Below are 27,001 nucleotides of genomic sequence, written 5' to 3' on the forward strand. Positions count from 1 at the left end.
CTGACGGCGGCGGTGCACAAATGCTGCGCAGCTAGCGCCATTCGACGGCCAACACCGCGGTTCCTGGTGTGTCCGCTGTGCCGTGCGTGTGATCATTGCTTGTACAGCCCTCTCGCAGTGTCCGGAGCAAGTATGGTGGGTCTGACACACCGGTGTCAATGTGTTCTTTTTTCCATTTCCAGGAGTGTAGTTTCATTGTAACAATTTTATAAGTATAGGTTTACCTATATCACTATCTTTTGTTTACATCAGTGATTCCTGTTTATTTCAAATTGGATCAAAAAATACGTGTTATAAATGAGTTTCAATGGACTGTTATGTCTCAACAACCCCCAAAAGGATTTGTGCAACTAAAAGTTGAACAAAACCTCTTCTGACAGATCCATGTAACAGTACTCATTTTACAATCAATTAGATGGGTTAGCAATTTGCATATGACATGAGATCAGATTTCTGCTTAAATCTCCAAAATGAAGTGTACACATACATCACAATGAAATTTAAACTATGTTTTCAATTAAATATGTAAGATTATCATAAATAATTTTGTATCACTTTCAACTGGATCAGACAGAATATTAATAGTACAAAGAAAGAACAAGTTAATTCGCAGGATTGTCTGTATGAGGTAAATCTATTTCAATCAAAAAAATTATCTACTGTCAGTTAGCTGAATTGCTCTTGTTTCTGAATAATTATGTCAGCCATTAGAGCCTCCAGGTTCTCCTGAGTGTAATGGAGACATAGCTCATTCTCAATACTGTCAATGCATTGTGAAACAAGCATCAGTATCGGATACTACAATACTCAAAATCCATATTAGATTGTACTTGGCAACCTCCTATTGTAGGCAGGTGCACCAAGATGTTCTTAGTAATACCCAGCATTAGACCATAATATACCAAAGTGTTCAGTCTCCTCCATGTGTAATGAGGAGCACTGAACTGAAGCTCAATGAGGTTCTCTGCAGGATCAGAAGTAATTCACTGCAAAACCTGGAATGTGGTTCATATTCCACTCTATATGACCATCATATTTCGTGTAATTGATTGTTTTGAATAGAATTGTTCAATTCAGCAAAATATCAACTGATCATATTTAAACATTTCCTATCTTAAATCTCATTTTGCAATTTTAACTTGTTATTTGATAACATATCACTAAAAATATATTATGAAGTAAAATTATAACTTTGGATTTCAAATTGTATAACTAGTACAAAATTCTCAAGTGCTATTGCACTAGTCTCTGCACTTAACACTAATGTTCACTGGTGGATGTGCCGGCCAGGGGCAGTGCAGAGTGAGGGTGAGGAAGATGAATTGTGAGGAGGTGACAGAAGAGACGGGGTGGAAACAGTTGGATGGAGGGTGTGGGGACAGTAGGTTACTTTAGGTTGAGGTCGGGATGATTTTGGGAATGGGGAATTTGTTGTAAAGGTAACTCCCTTCTGTGCAGTACAGAAAAACTGGTGATGGAGTGGAGGGTCCAGATGGCCTGGGTTGTGAAACACCCACTGAAATCAAGTATGCTTTGTACACCTGCATGTTGTGCTGCAGGGTGGTCTGCTTTGCTTTTGGCCACAGTTTGGCAGTGGCCATTCATCCATATGGCCAGCTGGTTAGTAGTCGTACCAATACAAAAAGCTAAACAATGATTGCAGCAGTGCTGGCGTATATCATGGCCGCTTTCACAGGTGGCCCAGCCTCTGATGGAATAGGATAAGCCAACGAAAGGACTGGAATAGGAGTCCTGGGTGGGTGGATTGGGCAAGTCTTGCATCTGCATCTTCCACAGGGATATGAACCCATTGGCAAGTGGATGGGTTTGGGAGTGGCATATGGATGGACTAGGATGTTGTGGAGATTAGGTGGGCAATGGAACACCACTACACCACTTTGGGAGGGGTGGGAAGGATCTTGGTTAGTATGTCTCTAATTTCAGGGTATAAAGACAAATAATCAGACCCTGGCAAAGGATCTGGTTCAGTAATTTCAGGCTTGGGCGGTATTTGGTGATGAAGGGGAAGTTTCCTGTAGTTGGTTCTTGATGGCGCTGGGAGGACTGGGGATATATGAAGATATGGCATAGGAAATCTGTTTGCAAACTGGATCTGAGGGATAGTGTCTGTCAGTGGAGACCTTAGTAAGACCTTCAGCATACTGAGCAAGGGAGCTCTCATTGCTGCAGATATGCTGTCTCTGGGTGGACAAACTGCATGGGAGGGATTCTTTAGTGTGGGAGGGATGAGAGCTGTTGAAATCTAGGTAGTGTTGGTGTTTGGTGGGTTTAATGTGGACAGAGGTGTAGATGGAGACATCAGAGAGGAGTATGTCAACGTCTAGGAAGGCAGCACACTGGATTGAGGAGGATCAAGTGAAGTGGATGGAAGAGAAGTTGTAGAGGTTCTGAGGATAGGTTGTCTTGTCCCTGGGCCCAGAGCATGCAGATAACATCAGTGAACCTGAACCAGATGAGTGGTTTGAGGACTTGAAGGCTAGGACAGTTTCCTCTAGACAGCCCATAAAGAGGTTGGCATAGGAGGGAGCCATACAAGTGCCCATGGCTGTGCCACAGGTTTTGGTTCTATATATTCCTTCAAAGGGAGAAGTAATTGGAAGTTAGGATGTTGTTAGCAAAGTGTATGTGGAATGAGGCTGTGGGTTTTGGAATTTGAAGGACCCTGGAAGAGGTATTGTTCAATAGCAATAGCAATGGGTATGGCATCTATACTGATGAGTAGGGATCCAGGGGATACAGGGTTGGTGATGGTGGAGAGTCAGTGAAGCAGGTTCTTAGTATCTTTGTTGTGGGAGACTAGATTTCGGGAAACCGTTTGGAGGAGGTGGTCAATGAGGGCCAAAATTCTCTCAGTGGGAGCACAATAATCAGCTACCATGGGCATCCAAGATTGTTGGGTTTGTGGATTTTTGGGAGCATGTAGAAGACAGGTGTGCTGGGCATCATAGGAGTGAGGAAGGAAATAGATTCAGGGAGATGTTCTGGGAAGGGCCTAAGGCTTTGAGCAGGGATTGGAAGTTATACTGGCCTTCTGGCATGGGACCACTCTCACAGAGTTTGTACGTGGAAGTGTCAGACAATTGGTGGAGGCATTCCACCAGGTAGTCACTCCAGTTAATTACAACAGTGGTGGAACCATTTTTACCAGATAGGATGATAAGGTAAGGCTTAGTTTTGAGGTTGTGTATGGTTGTACTTTCGTCTGTTTAAAGGATGGTGTTCTTAGGAAGGGCCTGGAGGAAGGATGGTGAGACTAGGAAATGAGACACTTAAAGTAGTAAAGGAGTTTTGCTATTTGGGGAGCAAAATAACTGATGATGGTCGAAGTAGAGAGGATATAAAATGTAGACTGGCAATGGCAAGGAAAGCGTTTCTGAAGAAGAGAAATTTGTTAACATCGAGTATAGATTTAAGTGTCAGGAAGTTGTTTCTGAAAGTATTTGTATGGAGTGTAGCCATGTATGGAAGTGAAACATGGACAATAAATAGTTTGAACAAGAAGAGAATAGAAGATTTCGAAACGTGGTGCTACAGAAGAATGCTGAAGATTAGATGGGTAGATCACATAACTAATGATGAGAAGTATTGAATAGAAATGGGGAGGAGAGGAGTATGTGGCACAACTTGACAAAAAGGAGGGACCGGTTAGTAGGACATGTTCTGAGGCATCAAGGGATCACAAATTTAGCATTGGGGGGCAGCGTGGAGGGTAAAAATCGTAGAGGTAGACCAAGAGATGAATACACTAAGCAGATTCAGAAGGATGTGGGTTGCAGTAAGTACTGGGAGATGAAGAAGCTTGCACAGGATAGGGTAGCATGGAGAGCTGCATCAAACCAGTCTCAGGACTGAAGACCACAACAACAACAACTGTAAACAAATTGTGTTTTGTTAAGTCTCTTGTATACCAAATCAATGACTTGAAGTTGTATGTTATGACACAATGAACTTCTGTTCTATCCTGAACTGCATAAGTTGTGGGAGTCATACTAGTTCATCATGAATTTTTTGCTTATTTAAAATATTTTAATTGTGCTGCTAATTATGAGACAGGAATTTTCAGCATACATATATGAAGTAGTCTAGAAGTGATTCAGAAACTTATCAATATAAGTACAGTAGTAATTGTCATAATTTGTTCTTAGTATTCTTTTTACAGTATCTGATTTTGCCTGTTAATGTGTAACTAGACTCATACCACATGCATGAAGAATCTCATTTATGATGGAGTTCATGGAACAGAGTTGGTGAAGGGATGTACGTAGTGCATTTTGTGTAAATATTTCCCATACACATCATACATTACAATATATTTTATTTTGTATTTTTTCTTCTTTGACACTTCCCTTACCTATAAATATTTCCCTCACTGTTAAAAACAATGACAAATTTGCTTGGGAATGTAATTTAATCTGACATTTATTGTAATACAGTGAAATGAAGCTAAGATAAGACATCATTCTTCAAACAGGTAGTAAGATTGCTATGGGCTGCAGGAAGCAACTTTCTCGATATCCCACAGGAGTGTCGCATCAGAGCAGTCCATTTAGCTGTAAAATCAGCAGATTTTGATGTAAGTTAAATGCAACAGGAAATGCATTTTAGATCTTTTTTGACTTTGCTATGACACTGCAGCTATCTAATCTTCAATCTGTTTTCATGTTCTTCTACATACATACATACATACATACATACACACATACACTAATACTCGTTCCATTGAGCATGAATATGACATTTTGTAGTGATGTGGAACATGTCACTTTAACATGAATTTTCTTTGCACAAAATATTTTTTTTCTTTTTTTACAGTTACAGTTACAGTTTTTTTACAATTACTACAGAAGAATGCTGAAGAGTAGATGGGTAGATCACATAACTAATGAGGAGGTATTGAATAGAATTGGGGAGAAGAGGAGCTTGTGGCACAACTTGACTAGAAGAAGGGATCGGTTGGTAGGACTTGTTCTGAGACATCGAGGGATCATCAATTTAGTATTGGAGGGCAGCGTGGAGGGTAAAAATCGTAGAAGGAGACCAAGAGATGAATAAACTAAGCAGATTCAGAAGGATGTAGGTTGCAGTAGTTATTGGGAGATGAAAAAGCTTGCACAGGATAGAGTAGCATGGAGAGCTGCATCAAACCAGTCTCAGGACTGAAGACCACAACAACAACAACACAGTTACTATTTCATATCCAAAAATTCATCTATTGAGTAAAAGGAGTTGTCATTCAGAAATTCTTTTAATTTTGTTTTTAAATGTTGGTTGGCTATGTGTCACACTTTTAATGCTATTTGGCAAACAACCAAAGATTATAGTAGTAGCATAATTCACCCTTTTCTGTGCCAAAGTCAAATTTAACCCAGAATAGTGAAGATCATCCTTTCTTTAAGTGTTGTAGCTATGCACTTCAATGCTATTTTTGAACTGGGATTGGATTTCATAACAAATTTCATAACTGAATGTAAGTATTGCAAAGGTACTGTGAATATCCCAAGTTCTATAAATAAATGTCTGCAAGGTGATCTTGGGTGGGCTCCAGCTATTATTCTGATTAAAAGCGTGTGCACAATGAATACTTTCTCTTAATGATGAATTAACCCAAAATGTTATTCCATATGAAAGCAGTGAATGAAAATAGGCATAGTAGGGTAATTTACTGATATGTTTATTATCAAAATTTGCAATAAACCTAATAGCATAAGTAGCTGAACTTAACTGTTCCAACACATCGTAGATGTTTTTCTTCCTCTTCAATTTCTCATCAGTGCACACACCCAGAAATTTTGAATATTCTGCCTTAGCAACAGACTTCTGTTTGTAGTTTATATTTATCACTGATTTTATGCCGTTTACTGTACATAACTTTATATGCTGTGTTTTCTCAAAATGTAGTGGAAGTCCATTTGGAGAGAACCACTTAATAATTTTCTGAAAGACATTATTTACAATTTTCGCAACTGATTCTTGTTTGTTGGGTGTAATTACTATACTTGTATCATCAGCAAAAGAACTATATTTGCATCATCATGAATATACAGCGGCAAGTAATTAATATATATTAAAAACAATAAGGGACCCAACACTGAATCCTGCGGGACACCATTCTTGATACCTCCCCAGTTGGAGGGCTCTGCTGCTTTTTGTAGGCTATCTGTACTGTTAATTTCAACCTTCTGCATTCATCCAGTTAAATATGAATTAAACTATTTGTGCACTGTCCCACTCATACCACAATACTTAAGCTCACCTAGAAGAATTTCGTGATTCATACAATCAAAAGCCTTTGAGAGATTACAAAATATGTCAGTGGGTGATGATCAGCTTTTCAATGCATTTAAATCAAAAGCCTTTGAGAGATCACAGAATATCCCAGTGGGTGATGATCAGCTATTGAATGCATTTAATATTTGATCAGTGAAAGTATTTATAGCATTTTATGTTGAAAAGCCTTTCTGAAAACCAAATTGACATTTTGTTAGTAATTCATTTTTAAAAATATTTCGTCCTACTCTTAAATAGATAACTTCTTCAAGAATTTGGGATAAAGCTGTCAGAAGTGAGATTGGGCAGTAGTTGTTAGCATCAGACTTGCCCGCTTTTTTATGCAATGGTTTAAATATAGCGTATTTCAGTCCATCTGGAAAACTGCTCTGTTTCAGTGAACTACTAGGTACGTGGCTGAGAATCCTACTTATCTGTTGGGAACAAGCTTTTGGTACTCTGTTGGAAATACCGTCAATTCCATATGAGCTTTATACTTTTGAGTGAATTTATTATTTTGATAATTTCAGTAGGAGAGTGGCTTGAATTTCAACTGTATCAAATTGCAGAGGCATTGCCTCTTCCATATAGTGCCTTGCGTTTTCTGATGAATATCTGGATCATATTTTCACTACAACACTTATAAAATTATTATTAAAAATGTTTTCTACATCTTACTTCTTGTTTCATTGAGTTCAATAGAAATACAGTCTTTGAGTACCCTTGGTTGCCTTGTTTCCCTTTTAACAACATTCCAAATTGTTTTAATTTTGCTATCAGATGTGTTAATGTCAGACATAATGCACATACTTCTGGACTTTTTAATAACTTTTCTTAATACATTGCAGTGTTTTTATATTGTTTCAATGTTTCTGGATCATTACTCCTCCAAGATGTAAGATATATGTCCCTTTTCTGTTTAAAAGATGTTTTATCCCTTTAGTAAGCTATAAGTTTTTAGATGGCTCTTTCAATTATATGTCACTGTTTTCTTAGGGAAACTGTTTTCAAATGTACTCACAAAGGTATCATGAAATAGGGTAAATTTTAAATTAGCATCAGGTTCCTCGTACACCTCATCCCAGTGTAACTGTTGGAAATTTCCCCTAAAATTTTCAATTATTAAATCATTAGTTGAATGCACTATTTTGGAGAATTGTTTTGCTTTACTGTACGGAGCTGTGTCATATACTGTAACTAGCTGTGCATCATGATCAGCCAGGTCATTCTTAACAGGAAAAGTTTTTATTTGATTTAATTTATCTTGGTCTATAAAAACATTATGTATCAGTGTGCTGCTTTCCTGTACCACCTGAGTAGGAAAATCAGTAAATGATGTCAAATTGAAAGAACCAAGTAGTACTTCAAGGACAAGCTTTTGGACTCTTTCAGAAATCTACATTGAAATACCCACAAACAATAATTTCCTTCCCTCTTTCTGACAGTTAGCACTACAAAGAATCCAAGTTTTTCAAAAATAGCTGAAAATGTCTCAGTGGGGATCTATACTTGGCTACAATTATAAAAATACCATTATTTAGTTGAAGCTCACAAGCAGATGCTTCTGTATGTTGCTTGTAATCTTACCCTCCCACACATCACAATTAAGGTCACATTCCTTGCACAAATCATGAAAGCTTTGAGAGGAGTAAGATTACAAAATAAGAACTTTTTTACTTATCTACATTATCTCACTGTTGTTGTCGATGGTCTTGTCTAGAAGTACTTTCTTGCTGCTGAAAATTTTGATTTCTTAGGTTTTGATGAAGAAATAACTGTTGAAGAGTTGCCTGTTTCTATGAGTATCTTTTTATTTTATCCTATTCTTGTAAATCACACTGACTTTACAATTTTCATGTTCAAAAAACCAATAATTACATTGTTGTTGACACATTTAGCAAAATATGACTCGTTTCCATCAGAGGCATGCCCACCACTCCTTACATTCTACGGTACTCACATTATTCCAAAGAGCTTACAAAGCAAAAGAGTTTACAAATCAAAAGATGGATCATTGCTAAAATATATCATTATTTCATAAATTAATCCAGAAATGAATTTAACAATTAGTGTCGGCTTGTGCAATTAATAATATGAATTTTAAGTATGCCACAATTTTTTTAATTTAAATTATTCTTAAAAGGAGTAATTTTAACTGTTAGTACATATCAATTATAACACATTAATTTCTTTTTTGCACCTTTTAGCCTGATATATAATACATCTTATACATATGAATATAATAGAGGGAAACATTCCACGTGGGAAAAATATATCTAAAAACAAAGATGATGTGACTTACCAAACGAAGTGCTGGCAGGTCGATAGACACACAAACTAACACAAACAAACACACAAAATTCAAGCTTTCGCAACAAACTGTTGCCTCATCAGGAAAGAGGGAAGAAGAGGGAAAGACGAAAGGATGTGGGTTTTAAGGGAGAGGGTAAGGAGTCATTCCAATCCCGGGAGCGGAAAGACTTACCTTAGGGGGAAAAAAGGATGGGTATACACTCGCGCACACACACACATATCCATCCACACATATACAGACACAAGCAGACATATTTAAAGACAAAGAGTTTGGGCAGAGATGTCAGTCGAGGCAAAGATGTTGTTGAATGACAGGTGAGGTATGAGTGGCGGCAACTTGAAATTAGTGGAGATTGAGGCCTGGTGGGTAACGGGAAGAGAGGATATATTGAAGGGCAAGTTCCCATCTCCGGAGTTCAGATAGGTTGGTGTTAGTGGGAAGTATCCAGATAACCCGGACGGTGTAACACTGTGCCAAGATGTGCTGGCCATGCACCAAGGCATGTTTAGCCACAGGGTGATCCTCATTACCAACAACACTATCTGCCTGTGTCCATTCATGCGAATGGACAGTTTGTTACTGGTCATTCCCACATAGAATGCGTCACAGTGTAGGCAGGTCAGTTGGTAAATCATGTGGGTGCTTTCACACGTGGCTCTGCCTTTGATCGTGTACACCTTCCGGGTTACAGGACTGGAGTAGGTGGTGGTGGGAGGGTGCATGGGACAGGTTTTACACCGCGGGCAGTTACAAGGGTAGGAGCCAGAGGGTAGGGAAGGTTGGTTGGTTGGTTGGTTGTTTGAGGTTAAAGGGACCAAACAGCAAGGTCATCAGTCCCTTGTTTCAAATAGACTCCATTCTGCTAACGGGACATCTCAGCATAGTCAGAAAAATAAAACGGATAAAGGGGAAACGTAAAAGGGCAGTCACGTTGTCATTAGTAAAAACAAATGAGGGAAGTTGGCAAGAGAACGAACCCAACACTATGCTGAAACAGCATAGGCAAGACCACCTGTGACTTAAAAGGTACAACTGCTATAATGCAGAAAGTACGTATGGGAATAGAAAAACTAACCAAGCCTTAAAAAGAAGGGGTGAAAACAGAGTAAAAGGGAAAGAAAAGAGGATTCCGGTCAGGGAGGTGAATCGGGAATCTCTGAACACTGCCTACAGTGGGAGACACCCAAACACTCACCGCCCTGCCCCAACACCAGAGAGAGATTAAAAACTTTAAAACTGAGAATAAAAACCACTCTCCCGGAGGAAACCTAGAACCAGAGAGACCATCCGGGAATCGTCAGCCAACATCAAAGGTAAAGTGTGGGGGAGTCTGTACTTAGCACGCAGAGCCAAAAGAAGGGGGCATTCAACCAAAATGTGGGCCACTGACTGGAAGGCTCCACAACCACATAGCGGGGGTGGCTCATCACGCAAAAGGAAACCATGGGTCAGCCTGGTATGGCCAATGCGGAGACGACACAGTGTGGTCGAGTCCTTGCGGGAGAGGCTAAAGGAAGAACGCCATGGGCCTGTATTCACCTTAATGGCACGAAGTTTATTAGACAGTGGAGTAGCCTCCCAAGAATTGGCCCATGACTGTGCAAAGTGGGATTTGATGTGAAGCCGTAAATCCGCTGCAGGAGGGGTTACAGAAAACAGGGGGTAAGTAACTGCTCCCCCAGCCAAACGATCAGCGAGCTCATTACCCGGGATACCCACATGGCCCGGGACCCATAGGAAGTCAATGGAACAAGGAGCACGGTGAAGATCAGCGAGATGGTCATGGATGGCAGAGACCAAGGGATGGCGCGAAAAACACCGGTCAATAGCAAGAAGGCCACTCATCGAGTCCGTACATAACAAAACGCGGTTGTGTTGGGATTGTTTAATAAAGGTAAGGGCCCGGGAAATTGCCATCAATTCCGCAGTAAACACCCCACATGAGGGTGGCAGTAGATGATTTTCCGTTCCAACAAAGGACGTGAAGGCATACCCAACATGATCAGCAGATTTAGAACCATCAGTGTAAAAAACAACAGCATCCCGAAACTCCCATAAAATTTGGCGGAAAAAGGAACGGAACACCACCGGGGGGATGGAATCTTTCGGACCGCGGCGGAGATCCATCCGAATTCGAGGCCGAGGAACTAACCAAGGAGGGGTGGAGGGGAGGGAGCGAGGAAGACAGGACAAAGAAGGAAGCCGAAAATCACGGGTAAGAGACGCAAGGCGCAGCCCAACCGGTAAACCCGCCCGAGGGCGGGAGTCAGGCGGGCGACGCCCATGGTCTGGGAATAGGATAGAATAGGAAGGATGAGCGGGAGAAGAACGGATAGTAAGGGCATAAGACACCAGAAGCTGGGACCGCCGAACAGAAAGGGGGGGGGATCCCAGCTTCAACCAGGAGACTATCAACAGGGCTAGTAGGGAAGGCACCGGTGGCCAAACGGATACCACGATGGTGGACTGGATCCAGCACGTGCAGCGTGGAAGGAGCAGCTGAACCATAAACTTGACAACAATAGTCCAAACGTGACAGAACTAGAGCACGATAAAGACGGAGGAGGAGGGAACGGTCCGCACCCCAGGAGGAGTGGGCAAGGAAGCGAAGGACATTGAGTTTACGGAAACATCCTACCTTCAGGAGTCTGATATGGGGCAGCCAAGTGAGCTTGTTGTCGAAAAGAAGACCTAGGAAACGAAACTGTGGAACCACAGGCAATCTTTGTGCAGCGAGATAGAGCTCTGGATCAGGGTGGACCGTAGTACGGCAACAGAAGTGGACCACCCGCGATTTTAAAGGAGAGAATTGAAACCCGTGGGAGAGGGTCCATGCAGAGGCACGCCGTATAGCCACCTGGAGCTGCCGTTCTGCAGATGGCATCGAGGAGGAACTAACCCAAATGCAGAAATCATCCACATACAGGGCAGGGGCGACCAAGGGACCGACAGAGGCCACAAGTCCATCGATAGCAATGAGGAAAAGAAGGACACTCAAGACAGAACCCTGTGGGATGCCCGTCTCCTGGGTCCGTGGAGAACTAAAAGCAGTACCAACTCGAACTCTGAATGACCGATGGATCAGGAACTGGCGGATAAAAATCGGGAGTGGGCCCCGAAGACCCCACTGATGAAGGGTGAGTAAGATGTGATGGCGCCAGGCCGTGTCATAGGCCTTGCGAAGGTCAAAAAACACTGCAACCAAATGGCGGCGCTGGGAAAAAGCCTGCCGAACTGCGGATTCCAAGCGAAGCAAATGATCGATTGGAGATCGTCCCTCTCGAAAGCCACACTGGTAAGGGGACAATAGATCCCGAGATTCGAGGACCCAAGTGAGCCGACGGGCTACCAGCCGTTCAAGTAACTTACAACCAACATTGGTCAAACTAATTGGCCGATAGCTGTCAACAGATAGGGGGTTCTGACCAGGCTTAAGGACAGGAACCACAATGCTATCCCTCCACTGAGAAGGGAAGTCACCCTGGAGCCAGATACGGTTAAACACCCGAAGAAGATGGTGCCGTTGTGGAGCACTGAGATGTTGAAGCAGCTGGTTATGAATGGAATCTGGGCCAGGAGCCGTATCATGAGAAGCAGATAGAGCAGAAAGAAATTCCCATTCAGTGAAAGGTTCGTTGTAAGATTCTGACTCACAAGTGGTGAAACATAAGGTGACAGCTTCAGCCTGCTGTTTTTGATGAAGGAAAGCAGCTGGATAGGAGGCCGACGCTGATGCCACTGCAAAATGGGTCGCAAGATGTTCTGCGAGAACTAATGGGTCCGTACAAATGCCATCTGGGAGGTGAAGGCCTGGGAGGGTGGACTGCCGATGGCAACCTTGGAGAGAGCGAAGTGTAGCCCATACCCGTGACAGAGGGACAGTGGAACCAAGGGAAGAAACGAATCGTTCCCAACATATCCGCTTGCTCTGTTTGATTAAATAACGGGCTTTAGCGCGAAGGCGCTTAAAGGTAGAAAGGCTGGCTACAGATGGGTGCCTCTTAAAGTGTTGCAAAGCTCGACGGCGATCACGGATGGCAATGGCAATGGCCGTACTCCACCACGGGACTTGCCGACGACGAAATTGTCCAGATGAGCGCGGGACAGCAAGGTTAGCAGCGCGAACAATCGCGTCAGACACGTCACGTAGGACGTCATCAATACAACCCGACAAAGAGGGAGAAAACTCGACCTGTGCAGTATATAGAGGCCAATCGGCGCGGTGGAAAGACCAACGAGGTAACCTCTCCATCGGGGAGCGGGAAGGGAGCGTGATAATCAACGGGAAATGGTCACTATCACAAAGGTCGTCGTGTGGCGACCAGTGTAATGAAGGGAGGAGAGAGGGAGAAGAAAGAGAAAGATCAATGGCAGAAAAGGTACCATGACCAGCACTGAAATGAGTAGGGGAGCCATCATTAAGAAGGCACAGGTCGTGGTCTGCAATAAATTGGTCGATAAGAAGACCTCGTCTAGATGGAAAGGCACTGCCCCACAAAGGATGATGAGCATTAAAATCCCCAAGGAGGAGGAAGGGAGGAGGAAGTTGCTGAAGAAGGGTGGTTAAGGCAGCAGGTGTAAGAGTCCTGTCAGGAGGGAGATAAAGATTGCATACTGTGACTGCAGAGTCTAAGTGGACCCTAACAGCAACTGCTTCCAATGTAGTTTGGAGAGGAATCCACGTGCTAGCAATGTCTGTACGGACCAACGTACAAACGCCACCAGAAGCCCGCAAGGGTCCGACCCGATTTCGACAGAAAACACGGAACCCACGGAGGGTCGGTGAGTGAGCATCAGTAAAATGAGATTCCTGGAGAACCACACAAGCTGCTGAGTAGGACGAAAGAAGGGATTTCAATTCCGGAAGGTGACGATAGTAGCCATTACAATTCCATTGGAGAACCACAGAACGATGGTTTAAATGAGGGCTGAACACGCTAAATCCAGTCATACCGCCGGGTCCCCACCTGTCACCGACAAGGAGGGGGCGACATCCATAAACGACAGGTCAGAATCCGGTTGTGAAGCCGGGGAAGGGACCTCCGGTGACACCAGAGGCTCTTTGTCCCGGGACTTATGTTTCTTCTTCTTTTCAGGCTGAGATCGAGGAGGGCTGTGTGGCATAATGGAGCCAGCTGCAGCAAGATCAGGAACAGAAAGAGACCGGGCGACCTGGGGGCCGATAGACCGCGGCTCTCGCGGTCGCCGCGCTGCAGCAGACCTTTGACCTGGAAGGTGCCAGGAAGGGGCATCCCGGGAGAGGCGCCCTTGACCGGCAGACGCCGAAGGAGTGGGACACTTCTCCGGCTGGGGAGGGGGAGCGGCGCCCAGAGGAGAAGGTGTGGGAGCCGCAGGGGAGGGGGGAAGGAGAGGGGTCCGGGACGGGGGTAAGGAAGGGGGAGGAAGGGATGAAGATGTAACCAAGGCGTAACTAGATGTCATGGACACAGGGTGCAATCGTGCATATTTCTTACGGGCCTCTGTGTAGCTTAAACGATCAAGAGACTTATACTCCTGTATCTTTTTTTCTTTCTTATAGACTGGGCAATCTGCTGAACGTGGAGAATGACTACCATGACAATTTACACATACAGGAGGGGGAACACAGGGACTCCCCTCATGGAGTGGACGTCCACAGTCACCACAGAGAGGGTCCTGGGTACAGCGAGAAGACATGTGGCCAAAACGCAAGCACTTAAAACACCGCATAGGAGGTGGGATGTACGGCTTCACATCACAGCGATAGACCATAATCTTAACTTTCTCAGGAAGGGTATCCCCTTCAAAGGCCAGGATAAAGGCACCAGTATCAATACGATTATCTTTAGGACCCTTCTGAACACGCCGAACAAAGTGAACACCCCGCCGTCCGAGATTGTCCCGAAGTTCCTCATCAGTTTGAAGGATGAGGTCTCTGTGAAAAATCACACCTTGTACCATATTTAGAGACTGGTGAGGGGTAATGGACACGGGAATTGTGCCAAGATGGGTACAGGCACGAAGGGCCGCAGATTGGGCAGCCGAAGCAGTTTTTATCAGTAATGAACCCGACCGCATCTTGCTCAGGGAGTCCACTTCGCCGAACTTGTCTTCAATGTGTTCCACAAAGAATAAAGGTTTGACACCGGTGAAAGTATCTCCATCAGTCCTGGTGCAAACTAGATAACGGGGGAAAGGTTTTGCCCCTAGACGACGGGCCTGACCCTCCTCCCAGGGGGTAGCCACGGAAGGGAAGGCCGAAGGGGCAAGAGAAGCAGCACTTGAGGAATCAGTACCACACAGAGAGACGGCCGCAGAAGAGCGGCCAGAGGTTTGGACCCTTATGCGTTTCATCTGCATAGCGTCCGCCCTGATACCATCCACTCCGATCAGGGGCTCTCCTCACGGGCGCCACCCAGCCACAGCAAGGGCCGTCTGGCACGGCGGCCATTGCCGGGAGTTCCGATGCTCCAGGATGACGAGCAACCACTCCAAGGCATGCATGAGGAGGTCACAGCTCAGGTATCAGAAGTGTGATCCCTGTGTGTTCAGGGGGCTCAACCAAAAGGGTACATAGCGACCCCACCACACGGGCTGGCTACCGTGCTGGCTATGCACCCTAGCATCAGACAACGACGTAGAAGAAAAGGTGGAATATACTAGGAGGGCACACGTCGGAGACACTAGGTAAGGTGCTCTTGCCCAAATGGCTCACACTACGGGAAGAGAAATTTTGGAATGGAGGTCAAACCCCAGAGGGGGACCAAGGAATGCCAAAAGGAGGAGATGATTACGCAACAAAGCCAGAGTGTAAAACCAACAGAACCAGGAGGATAGCGGGGGCCAACATAAGCAAGGACACCAATAGAGGGAGAGGAGAGGGCGAGGGGAAAGGGGTATGGAGGGGAAAGGAGGGGAAGGGAAAGGAAATGCAGCCCGGGAGAGAAAGAAGGCTGCAATGGCTCGGGGCCCCGTGCTCGCCACGCACGTATCCACGAAAGAGTTGTGGACCCCCTGGGGGGGGTAGGGAAGGTGGTTTGGGGATTTCATAGGGATGAACTAAGAGGTTACGAAGGTTAGGTGGATGGCGGAAAGACACTCTTGGTGGAGTGGGGAGGATTTCATGAAGGATGGATCTCATTTCAGGGCAGGATTTGAGGAAGTCGTATCCCTGCTGGAGAGCCACATTCAGAATCTGATCCAGTCCCGGAAAGTATCCTGTCACAAGTGGGGCACTTTTGTGGTTCTTCTGTGGGAGGTTCTGGGTTTGAAGGGATGAGGAAGTGGCTCTGGTTATTTGCTTCTGTACCAGGTCGGGAGGGTAGTTGCGGGATGCGAAAGCTGTTGTCAGGTTGTTGGTGTAATGGTTCAGGGATTCCGGACTGGAGCAGATTCGTTTGCCACGAAGACCTAGGCTGTAGGGAAGGGACCGTTTGATGTGGAATGGGTGGCAGCTGTCATAATGGAGGTACTGTTGCTTGTTGGTGGGTTTGATGTGGACGGACGTGTGAAGCTGGCCATTGGACAGATGGAGGTCAATGTCAAGGAAAGTGGCGTGGGATTTGGAGTAGGACTACGTGAATCTGATGGAACCAAAGGAGTTGAGGTTGGAGAGGAAATTCTGGAGTTCTTCTTCACTGTGAGTCCAGATCATGAAGATGTCATCAATAAATCTGTACCAAACTTTGGGTTGGCAGACCTGGGTAACCAAGAAGGCTTCCTCTAAGCGACCCATGAATAGGTTGGCGTACGAGGGCACCATCCTGGTACCCATGGCTGTTCCCTTTAATTGTTGGTATGTCTGGCCTTCAAAAGTGAAGAAGTTGTGGGTCAGGATGAAGCTGGCTAAGGTAATGAGGAAAGAGGTTTTAGGTAGGGCGGCAGGTGATCGGCGTGAAAGGAAGTGCTCCATCGCAGCGAGGCCCTGGAGATGCGGAATATTTGTGTATAAGGAAGTGGCCAAAATGGTTACAAGGATGGTTTCCGGGGGTAACAGATTGGGTAAGGATTCCGGGCATTCAAGAATGTGGTTGGTGTCTTTGATGAAGGATGGGAGACTGCATGTAATGGGTTGAAGGTGTTGATCTATGTAGGCAGAGATACGTTCTGTGGGGGCTTGGTAACCAGCTACAATGGGGCGGCCGGGATGATTGGGTTTGTGAATTTTAGGAAGAAGGTAGAAGGTAGGGGTGCAGGGTGTTGGTGGGGTCAGGAGGTTGATGGAGTCAGGTGAAAGGTTTTGCAGGGGGCCTAAGGTTCTGAGGATTCCTTGAAGCTCCGCCTGGACATCAGGAATGGGATTACCTTGGCAAACTTTGACTGACGCAGTCCCTCGGCCACATACTCCCGATGATCAAGTACCACGGTTGTGGAACCCTTGTCCGCCGGAAGAATGACGATGGATCGGTCAGCCTTCAGATCACGGATAGCCTGGGCTTCAGCAGTGGTGATGTTGGGAGTAGGATTAAGGTTTTTTAAGAAGGATTGAAAGGCAAGGCTGGAAGTCAGAAATTCCTTGAAGGTTTGGAGAGGGTGATTTTGAGGAAGAGGAGGTGGGTCCCGCTGGGACGGAGGACGGAACTGTTCCAGGCAGGGTTCAATTTGGATAGTGTCTTAGGGAGTTGGATCATTAGGAGTAGGATTAGAATCATTTTTCTTTGTTGCAAAGTGATATTTCCAGCAGAGTGTACGAGTGTAGGACAGTAAATCTTTGACGAGGGCTGTTTGGTTGAATCTGGGAGTGGGGCTGAAGGTGAGGCCTTTGGATAGGACAGAGGTTTCGGATTGGGAGAGAGGTTTGGAGGAAAGGTTAACTACTGAATTAGGGTGTTGTGGTTCCAGATTGTGTTGATTTGAATTTTGAGGTTTTGGGGGGAGTGGAGCTGGAAGTGGGAGATTGAGTAGATGGGAGAGACTGGGTTTGTGTGCAATGAGAGGAGGTTGAGGTTTTCTGGAAAGGTTGTGAAGGGTGAGTGAGTTGCCTTTCCGGAGGTGGGAAACCAGGAGATTGGATAGTTTTTTGAGGTGGAGGGTGGCATGCTGTTCTAATTTGCGATTGGCCTGTAGGAGGATGCTCTGAACAGCCGGTGTGGATGTGGGAGAGGAAAGATTGAGGACTTTTATTAAGGATAGGAGTTGACGGGTGTGTTCATTGGCTGAGTTGATGTGTAGGTGAAGGATTAGGTGGGTGAGGGCAATGGATTGTTCAGTTTGGAACTGGTATAGGGACTGATGGAAAGAAGGGTTGCAGCCAGAGATGGGAACTTTAAGTGTGAGGCCTTTGGGGGTTATGCCAAATGTCAGACAAGCCTGAGAAAATAAAATATGCGAGCGTAATCTGGCTAGGGCGAAGGCATGTTTGCGGAAGGAATGTAAATAAAACTTAATGGGTCGTTGTGGGGGTGTTGTGAGGGTGACATGGTATTAGAAGGTGGAAAGTGTAACATGAGGCTGATATGAAAACGAAAATAGAAATATATGGGGATAGATAAAGGTGAACTGGAAAGTAACTGGAGATCTGGTGTGAAAAAGGCGAAAAAGTGTTGGTTACAGCTGGGCTATGTTGGACTTGGGTTGGTAGACAACGATGTGCACAAAGGTTAGGTGGTTGTGTTGCCGCCAAAACACGTTAAAGGACAGAGAAATTCGGGAAAATTTCGAAAAAACTGCGTGTAAATGTATTAAAAGGAGTGGTTTTGTGGTGGCCGATAATGAAAATGAAGCTAACAATTGTCTGACGCCGAAATAATGACGTTAAAACCTGTGGGAAGGGGCTAAAAATTATCACTGATGTGGGAAAAACGGAAATGGAAATAAAGCGAAAGTTATTAGAACTAGCCGAAATGGTTGTTTAATAGGTGAAAGGAACTGTTTGTGAACTAGAAACCGTGGATTTTGTAGCAGCGGTAGTTGGTTATGGTATGGAGGTGGGTTACGTATTATTGAGTATATATTGGCGGGATAAAATAGTATAGTGGATTAAGCTAAAAGGAGAAGGTGAATATAAAGTGAAACTACTGGCAAAAACTGAAAGAGAAAATAAGACGGCAGAAAAGATTTCGAAATGCAACAGTGACAATAACAAACGTAATTGTTGGGTTCAAATTAATGATATGAATATAATAGAGGGAAACATTCCACGTGGGAAAAATATATCTAAAAACACAGATGATGTGACTTACCGAACGAAAGTGCTGGCAGGTCGATAGACACACAAACAAACACAAACATACACACGAAATTCAAGCTTTCGCAACAAACTGTTGCCTCATCAGGAAAGAGGGAAGGAGAGGGAAAGACTAAAGGATGAGGGTTTTAAGGGAGAGGGTAAGGAGTCATTCCAATCCCGGGAGCATAAAGACTTACCTTAGGGGGAAAAAAGGACAGGTATACACTCGGACACACACACATATCCATCCGCACATACACTTTCCGGGACTGGATCAGACTCTGAATGTGGCTCTCCAGCAGGGATACGACTTCCTCAAATCCTGCCCTGAAATGAGATCCATCCTTCATGAAATCCTCCCGTCTTTCCACCGTCCACCTAACCTTCGTAACCTCTTAGTTCATCCCTATGAAATCGCCAAGCCACCTTCCCTACCCTCTGGCTCCTACCCTTGTAACCGCCCGCGGTGTAAAACCTGTTCCATGCACCCTCCCACCACCACCTACTCCGGTCCTGTAACCCGGAATGTGTACACGATCAAAGGCAGAGCCACGTGTGAAAGCACCCACATGATTTACCAACTGACCTGCCTACACTGTGACGCATGCTATATGGGAATGACCAGAAACAAACTGTCCATTCGCATGAATGGACACAGGCAGACAGTGTTTGTTGGTAATGAGGATCACCCTGTGGCTAAACATGCCTTGGTGCACGGCCAGCACATCTTGGCACAGTGTTACACCGTCCGGGTTATCTGGATACTGCCCACTAACACCAACCTATCCGAACTCCGGAGATGGGAACTTGCTCTTCAGTATATCCTCTCTTCCCGTTATCCACCAGGCCTCAATCTCCGCTAATTTCAAATTGCCGCCACTCATACGTCACCTGTCATTCAACAACATCGTTGCCTCTGCACTTCTGCCTCGACTGACATCTCTGCCCAAACTCTTTGTCTTTAAATATGTCTGCTTGTGTCTGTATGTGTGTGGATGGATATGTGTGTGTGTGCGATTGTATACCCGTCCATTTTTCCCCCTAAGGTAAGTCCGTCCGCTCCTGGGATTGGAATGACTCCTTACCCTCTCCCTTAAAACCCACATCCTTTCGTCTTTCCCTCTCCTTCCCTCTTTCCTGATGAGGCAACAGTTTGTTGCGAAAGCTTGAATTTTGTGTGTATGTTTGTGTTTGTTTGTGTGTCTGTCGACCTGCCAGCACTTTCATTTGGTAAGTCACATCATCCTTGTTTTTAGATATATTTTTCCTACGTGGAATGTTTCCCTGTATTATATATATATATATAAAAACAAAGATGATGTGACTTACCAAATGAAAGTGCTGGCAGGTCGACAGACACACAAACAAACACAAACATACACACAAAATTCAAGCTTTCGCAACAAACTGTTGCCTCTTCAGGAAAGAGGGAAGGAGAGGGAAAGACGAAAGGAAGTGGGTTTTAAGGGAGAGGGTAAGGAGTCATTCCAATCCCGGGAGCAGAAAGACTTACCTTAGGGGGAAAAAAGGACAGGTATACACTCGCACACACGCACATATCCATCCACACATACAGACACAAGCAGACATATGACATATGAAAATATGTCTGCTTGTGTCTGTATGTGTGGATGATATGTGCGTGTGTGCGAGTGTATACCTGTCCTTTTTTCCCCCTAAGGTAAGTCTTTCCGCTCCCGGGATTGGAATGACTCCTTACCCTCTCCCTTAAAACCCACTTCCTTTCGTCTTCCCCTCTCCTTCCCTCTTTCCTGATGAGGCAACAGTTTGTTGCGAAAGCTTGAATTTTGTGTGTATGTTTGTGTTTGTTTGTGTGTCTATCGACCTGCCAGCGCTTTTGTTCGGTAAGTCACCTCATCTTTGTTTTTATATATAATTTTTCCCACGTGGAATGTTTCCTTCCATTTTATATATATATATATATATATATATATATATATATATATATATATATATATATATATATATATATATATATAAATAATGTGTGTGTGTGTGTGTGTGTGTGTGTGTGTGTGTGTGTGTGTGTGTGTGTGTGTGTGTGTGTTGACAAAGGCCTTCTTGGCTGAAACATCATTTTTGACAGTCTTTCTGTTATTTCACCTCTGTATGTATTTGGTGTGTAGCAACTATTCTTTTCATTATATTACAAGGAAAATTATTATTGCTTTACTATGTTCAATAAAACTTCAGCATCCAGCATGATGCTTTAATTTATTTCTCCTTTACTAATTATAGTTGCAACACATGTTTCAGACAGTGTTTTGCATGCTATACATCAAATATTTAAGGCATTATTTCATTTGTAATATACTCAGATGTTTGACGTTGTCTTATTCATGGGTGTTTGATTCTTTTGTGTGTGTGTGGGGGGGGGATTGGAGTCTGACTAGTTTGATGCCTCTCTTTTGCTAACCTCTTCATCTCAGAGTAACATTTGCACATTATGTCCTCGGTTATTTGTTGGATATATTCCAATCTTTATATTTCTCCTCGGTTTTTACCCACCACAGATTCCTCCAGTACCAGGCAAGTTATTCCTTGATGCCCTATGATGTCCTATCATCCTGTCTCATTTTCTTGTCAATGTTTTCCATATGATCCTTTCTTGGCCAGTCCTGCAAAGACTCTACTCAATCTTTATCTTATCAGAGTGCCTAAATTTCAGAACACTTCTGTTCTCTTTCTTTCTAGTTTTCCCACAGTCCATGATTCAATACCATAAAATTTACATCAACATCCATACTCCACAAGCCACCTGACGGTGTGTGGCGGAGGGTACCTTGAGTACCTCTATCGGTTCTCCCTTCTATTCCAGTCTCGTATTGTTCGTGGAAAGGAGGATTGTCGGTATGCTTCTGTGTGGGCTCTAATCTCTCTGATTTTATCCTCATGGTCTCTTCGCGAGATATACGTAGGAGGGAGCAATATACTGCTTGACTCTTCAGTAAAGGTACGTTCTCGAAACTTTAACAAAAGCCCGTACCGAGCTACTGAGCGTCTCTCCTGCAGAGTCTTCCACTGGAGTTTATCTATCATCTCCATGACACTTTCGCAATTGCTAAATGATCCTGTAACGAAGCTCGCTGCTCTCCGTTGGATCTTCTCTATCTCTTCTATCAACCCTATCTGGTATGGATCCCACACTGCTGAGCAGTATTCAAGCAGTGGGTGATCAAGCATACTGTAACCTACTTCCTTTGTTTTCGGATCGCATTTCCTTAGGATTCTTCCAATGAATCTCAGTCTGGCATCTGCTTTACCAATGATCAACTTTATATGATCATTCCATTTTAAATCGCTCCTAATGCATTCTCCCAGATAATTTATGGAATGCTGTGTTCCAAACATATATTCTCTTAAATTCCTTCCTCAAGATGTGTGTTGGTTACTAGTAGACTTCTTTTGAGTAGGAACGCCCTCTTTGCATATCTAGTCTACTTGCTTCATCGATCAAGTGTTAACTTTGCTTCCAAGATTGCAGAAATTCTTAACTTTTTATTTTATTCATCTAGTTCCATATTGAGGAGCAAAGCTCCTTAGTTATCTAATATGTTAGTACACGAAATTACAACAGAAAAGAAATAGCAGATAACATAAGATGGTTATGAATCGTAAAAAGATGTCAAGCTATAAAATTATGTAAACTCAGTCAACACAGGAATTAGCTTAATTTTTCAAGGAACTCCTCGATAGAATAGAAGGAGTGATTCATGAGGAAACTCCTCAGTTTAGATTTGAAAGTGTGTAGATTATTAGTAAGATTTTTGAATTCTTGTGGTAGCTTATTGAAAATGGATGCAGCAGGATATTGCATATCTTTCTGTACAAGTGTCGAGGAAGTGCAATTGAAATGCAGACTGGTTTTCTACCTAGTATTAACTGAGTGAAAGCTGCTAATTCTTAGGAATGAGCAGATATTGTTCACAAGAAATAACAGTAAAGAATATTAATATTGAGAGGCCAGTGTCAGAATACCCAGACTAATAAACAGTTGTTGAGAAGAGGTTCACCTCTTAATACCCAAACTGTCCATTTCTGAGCCAAAGATACCCTTTCAGAATAGGAAGAGCTACCCCAAAATATAATACCATATGTCGTAAGTAGGTGAAAATAAGCAAAGTAGGCCGCTCTTCATGTCAAACTACTTCACCATCATCAATTTTGATGTTAAGTTGAGGGTACTATGATCCGCAATTGAATACAGGTGGTGGAAGTACTGCACACTTTATTATTGCAATAGATGCAAAATCAAAGAAAGCACACCCAGGAGAGAACCAGAGACATAAAACAAACAAACTCATTAATCATAACCAAAGATGGTGCTGGATCACCTGTGACATAAGCACAAAGATAGTCCACACTTTTGATTACATGTTTGACTGCTTGCTTTTCCATACAGTCTCTATCCTGTAGAGCAGAGCTCCTAAGATGAAAGGGAACTTTTGCAAAATTGTCCTGCCTACTCTTATACAGACTAGCACCAGTATCAGTGAGTGAGAATACTCAGTGAGAAGTGCTTGGTGACACATTAGCATCTGTGGTGGCTGACTCCATTGACAATGATGGTGGGGTGGCCAGCAGAATGGAGGCCAGGTCAGTGTGGAAAGGGCTAGAAGAAGGTGCCAGGCCAGTGGAGAGGCTGCCTTTGTGCAGTGTCATACGATGGGAGCCGGTATGCTGAATCCTGTCTGATTTGGCATTAATTAATAGTGACATTGTGTGTGCTCCTGTTTCTGAGATTGGAAAGCGGCCAATGTAAGGCAGTTGGAAGGGTGCTCTAATGACATCTGTGCAGAGCCATGACACAGTACACTGAGTGAGGTTTTCATGAATGAAAATGGGTGAATTCACATGCTGAGATGCCTTTGAAGGTCAGAAATTTGAAATTCAGTTCCTCATTTGCAGCACCATTGAGCAAGGACCTTCAGGGTGGCCTTATTGGTGCATGGAGAAAAAGTGTGATGAAAATCTCAGGTATTCAACATAAGCCATTTCTGCTGCTGAAGTACCGAACTCAGTTTTGAATACAGTCCACAGCCCGTGTAACACCAGTGGCAAGGTGGTCAACCAGAAAGACCTATGAGACATTAACACTGACTCACGTGTCCTATGCCAGCATTCTACCATGCTGTTGCTTGCTGAATGGTAGCTGGTGGAACAATGATGAGTGAACCCACATAAAGTAGCAAGTTTGTTAAACAAAGAGTACTCACATTATCAACCTTGATTTGTTGTCACACCTGTCATGCACCCAAACCTTGAAATCCATGTAATCAAAAGGTCTCATGCAACTGTCTCTGCAGATATGTCCATGAAAGGAACCGAGAGGCTTGGGGACGTGACATCTAACTTTGGCTGATTCATAAGGTAAACAGGTTTTAACCCACAAATGACAGTCATGTCATACTCTCAGCCAAACATGTCTGTCCATTGTCAAATGAGTAGTAGTATTGCTCCAGAATGTGCAAGGCCCTGATTGCACTGAAAACCTTTTTCTGACAATGGAAAAATATGATATGTTGGGCTCAGCTTTGAGAAATTTCACACCAGACAAGGAAGTTGCTCGTAGGTAATTGTTTGAGCTGCAATCCCTTCATTTGTTTTGTAAGGAGGTCATGTAGATCCTCATCTGTTAGGCCATAGCTTTCTGGATTACATCCACTCTTGCAGAGAGTGCATTGATTCTTGAGAGATAGTCGGCAACCATGTTGTCAGCTTATCACAGATGACAGTAATTGTGAATGAATTATGTGGTGAATTGCAAATGGTGGAACTGTGGAGGAAAGAAGGAATTGTGAGGGTTGTTAAATGCCAAAGATATTGAAGTGGCATGTCTCAGCTTCTGATTGGAATTGTATAATTACTCTACATACCATCTAACAGTCCGTATTCATAAGTACTTCATTTAGTCCGTGCAAATGGAAACTTACAGGGAAAAAAATCTGTTGCAGCACTGCCCTATAGCAGTCTGACTAGCATCAACAACCACAGGCAGTTGTATTGAAGTCAGAGGCTGAACAAAATGTACTATCTTCCATAACGATAGTGTGACTTTGGAAAAGCAAACAACATTTCAGATGCCTGTGTGACAAAGTGTTGTCCCCATGAAATGATGCTGGAAAGCACTGCTGCGGATGGTGCCTGGACCACTGCTGCACACAGCAGGCATTGCCGATAGAAATTAGCCATGCCTAAGAAATGGTGCAATTACTGATATGCTTCTGGAAGGAGAACTGATTAAAATGTGTCAACCTTAGATTGTGAGGGATTACTACCTTTGGAGTCACCTAATGTCCCAAAAAGTCCACTATTTGTATGCAAAACACACACTTGTCACTGTTTATCTTCAACCCATAATCGGGAAGTCTTTCAAAAATTGTCCATAGATGAATTTCATGGTAGTTGTTCTTCAACAGGATGATGCTGCTTGCTAGCAGCATTGTCCATAACACGTATCCAGGATGCCATATGGTCTAGTTCATATGAACCTAATTGCATCATTAGCTGACAGAATATAATAAAACTGATCTACAATCAATGATTGTGAGTCAAAAGGTGTGAAAGAACTGGAAATCACTGCACTTTTCACAACAAAAGGTAACTGGCTCATTTAGGTCTGTTTTGAATGTGGTGTTGGAAACCTCAGTCATAAACCAGTGATCACAGGTGAGGCCAATAAAAGGAAGGGACCTAGTCACCAATAGTTTCAACTTGCAGCATTTATTTAGTCCAGGTGTCCATAGATTAGTGTTCTCGGTGAAGCATACTGTTCTTGATGTGTGTATATTTACCCCCAGGAGGAGTGTTGTGCATAACATTTGATAATAACAATAAAGTTTGCAAGTCCAATGCTCCAATAATGAAGACAAATTGCACTTGTCATCCGAGGTGCCATAGGCCTCAAAGGTAAGTCCAAGGTTCAGGATGTTACAGCATGTGCATGTCACTTTCCTCAAAGTTAACACTAGTTGTGGAACTGTCTTAAGATCTTCTGAAACATAGGATAATTGTTTTGAAGATATAGTGTCCACAGTAATAGGTGAAGTGATCTTGCTCATTATTGTCCACATCTGAATAAAGACATGTATAGCAATTTCGTTTAACTGATACAAATTTTATTTATGAGTCAGCTAGTGAGTGAGCAGGAAATACCTAGTGAGATAGTACCATGCATGAAAAGACAATGCAATGGGACCTTGGATTTGGGGACAGAACCATAGACAAGAAAGGTGTACCAAAAAGGGAAGAATGTTTACATCCAGCTAGGCAAGTAACTTTTCACCACATAGTGTATTCTTTTTTTTTAATAAAGGCATCTCAATTACAGAAGTGTTTTTATTAATAACTAGTATGTGTTTTGCCCATGTGAGCCGTCATCAGGTCTCATACAAATGTAACAGAAGAAACTTTCTTCATCAATTTCCATATAAAATAAGAATGAAAATCATCTGGATAAGGCATCCATTCATAAAAAGTCTTAACTGAACCAAAAAAATATGTGCTAAGACTGGATCAGCATAGTACACAAAGCACAGAAACATGTGTACAACATGTGTGCTGCAAAATAGAGAGTGTTCCAGTGAAACAGTTCTGCTAAGCACTATAAAAAAAGCTACTATTGCTTTAATATTTTCACGAAAGAGGAGTGACTCTCCTAATTAGGGATTCACAAGTATTCTGACCCTCTGCTCTTACATAAAATTTTACATCATTGGGTAAAATTCCACATTAAATTTTCAAAACATCTGCCCTTCTAATGCAACATGCAAGAAAGTTTTTGAACATTTGGCAACCAACAAACACAAATGCACTGAACACTGTTTCTGCAGTGAAAATTATCTTCCATTTATTTAAATTGAAAATTTGTTCCTGCAAACTATTTACTTCACTGTCAACATCTAATAATTTGTGAATAGCTACTGCAGATAGCTTCACAGTAAACTTCTTTACTTTGGTGTACTTCACCTTCTTTGTTTGTCCATTTCATTTCAATATTACATACATACCTTTTACTAATTGCATTCCATTTTCCTTATTATTATTTTCACTCTTCTTAAATTCGTCCTTAAAAAGCTCATCAGCCTTCTCAATCATTTCACTTACTATCAATAGGCTTCTGTTCCAGTTTCATTACTTACATCAGCATTAACTAACTGCCTCTCATATACATCGTTGCTAACTACTAATGGCCTACATTGTCTTCCAAATTGGCACATCGCCACTGTCAT

General features: G+C 43.2%; 1 protein-coding gene across 1 annotated transcript in view; it reads left to right on the top strand.

Moving 5' to 3' along the window:
* LOC126419408 (serine/threonine-protein phosphatase 6 regulatory ankyrin repeat subunit C-like) overlaps positions 1-27,001 on the top strand; it is a 372,581-nt gene that overhangs the window by 333,972 nt on the left and 11,608 nt on the right. Inside the window, exon 17 of the mRNA XM_050086600.1 lies at positions 4,493-4,594. Within this exon, the coding sequence (XP_049942557.1) occupies positions 4,493-4,594 (102 nt within the window). The remainder of the gene's footprint in view (positions 1-4,492; positions 4,595-27,001) is intronic.

The sequence above is a fragment of the Schistocerca serialis genome, chromosome 1, assembly GCF_023864345.2.
Source record: "Schistocerca serialis cubense isolate TAMUIC-IGC-003099 chromosome 1, iqSchSeri2.2, whole genome shotgun sequence".
NCBI classification, from domain to species: Eukaryota; Metazoa; Arthropoda; class Insecta; order Orthoptera; family Acrididae; genus Schistocerca; species Schistocerca serialis.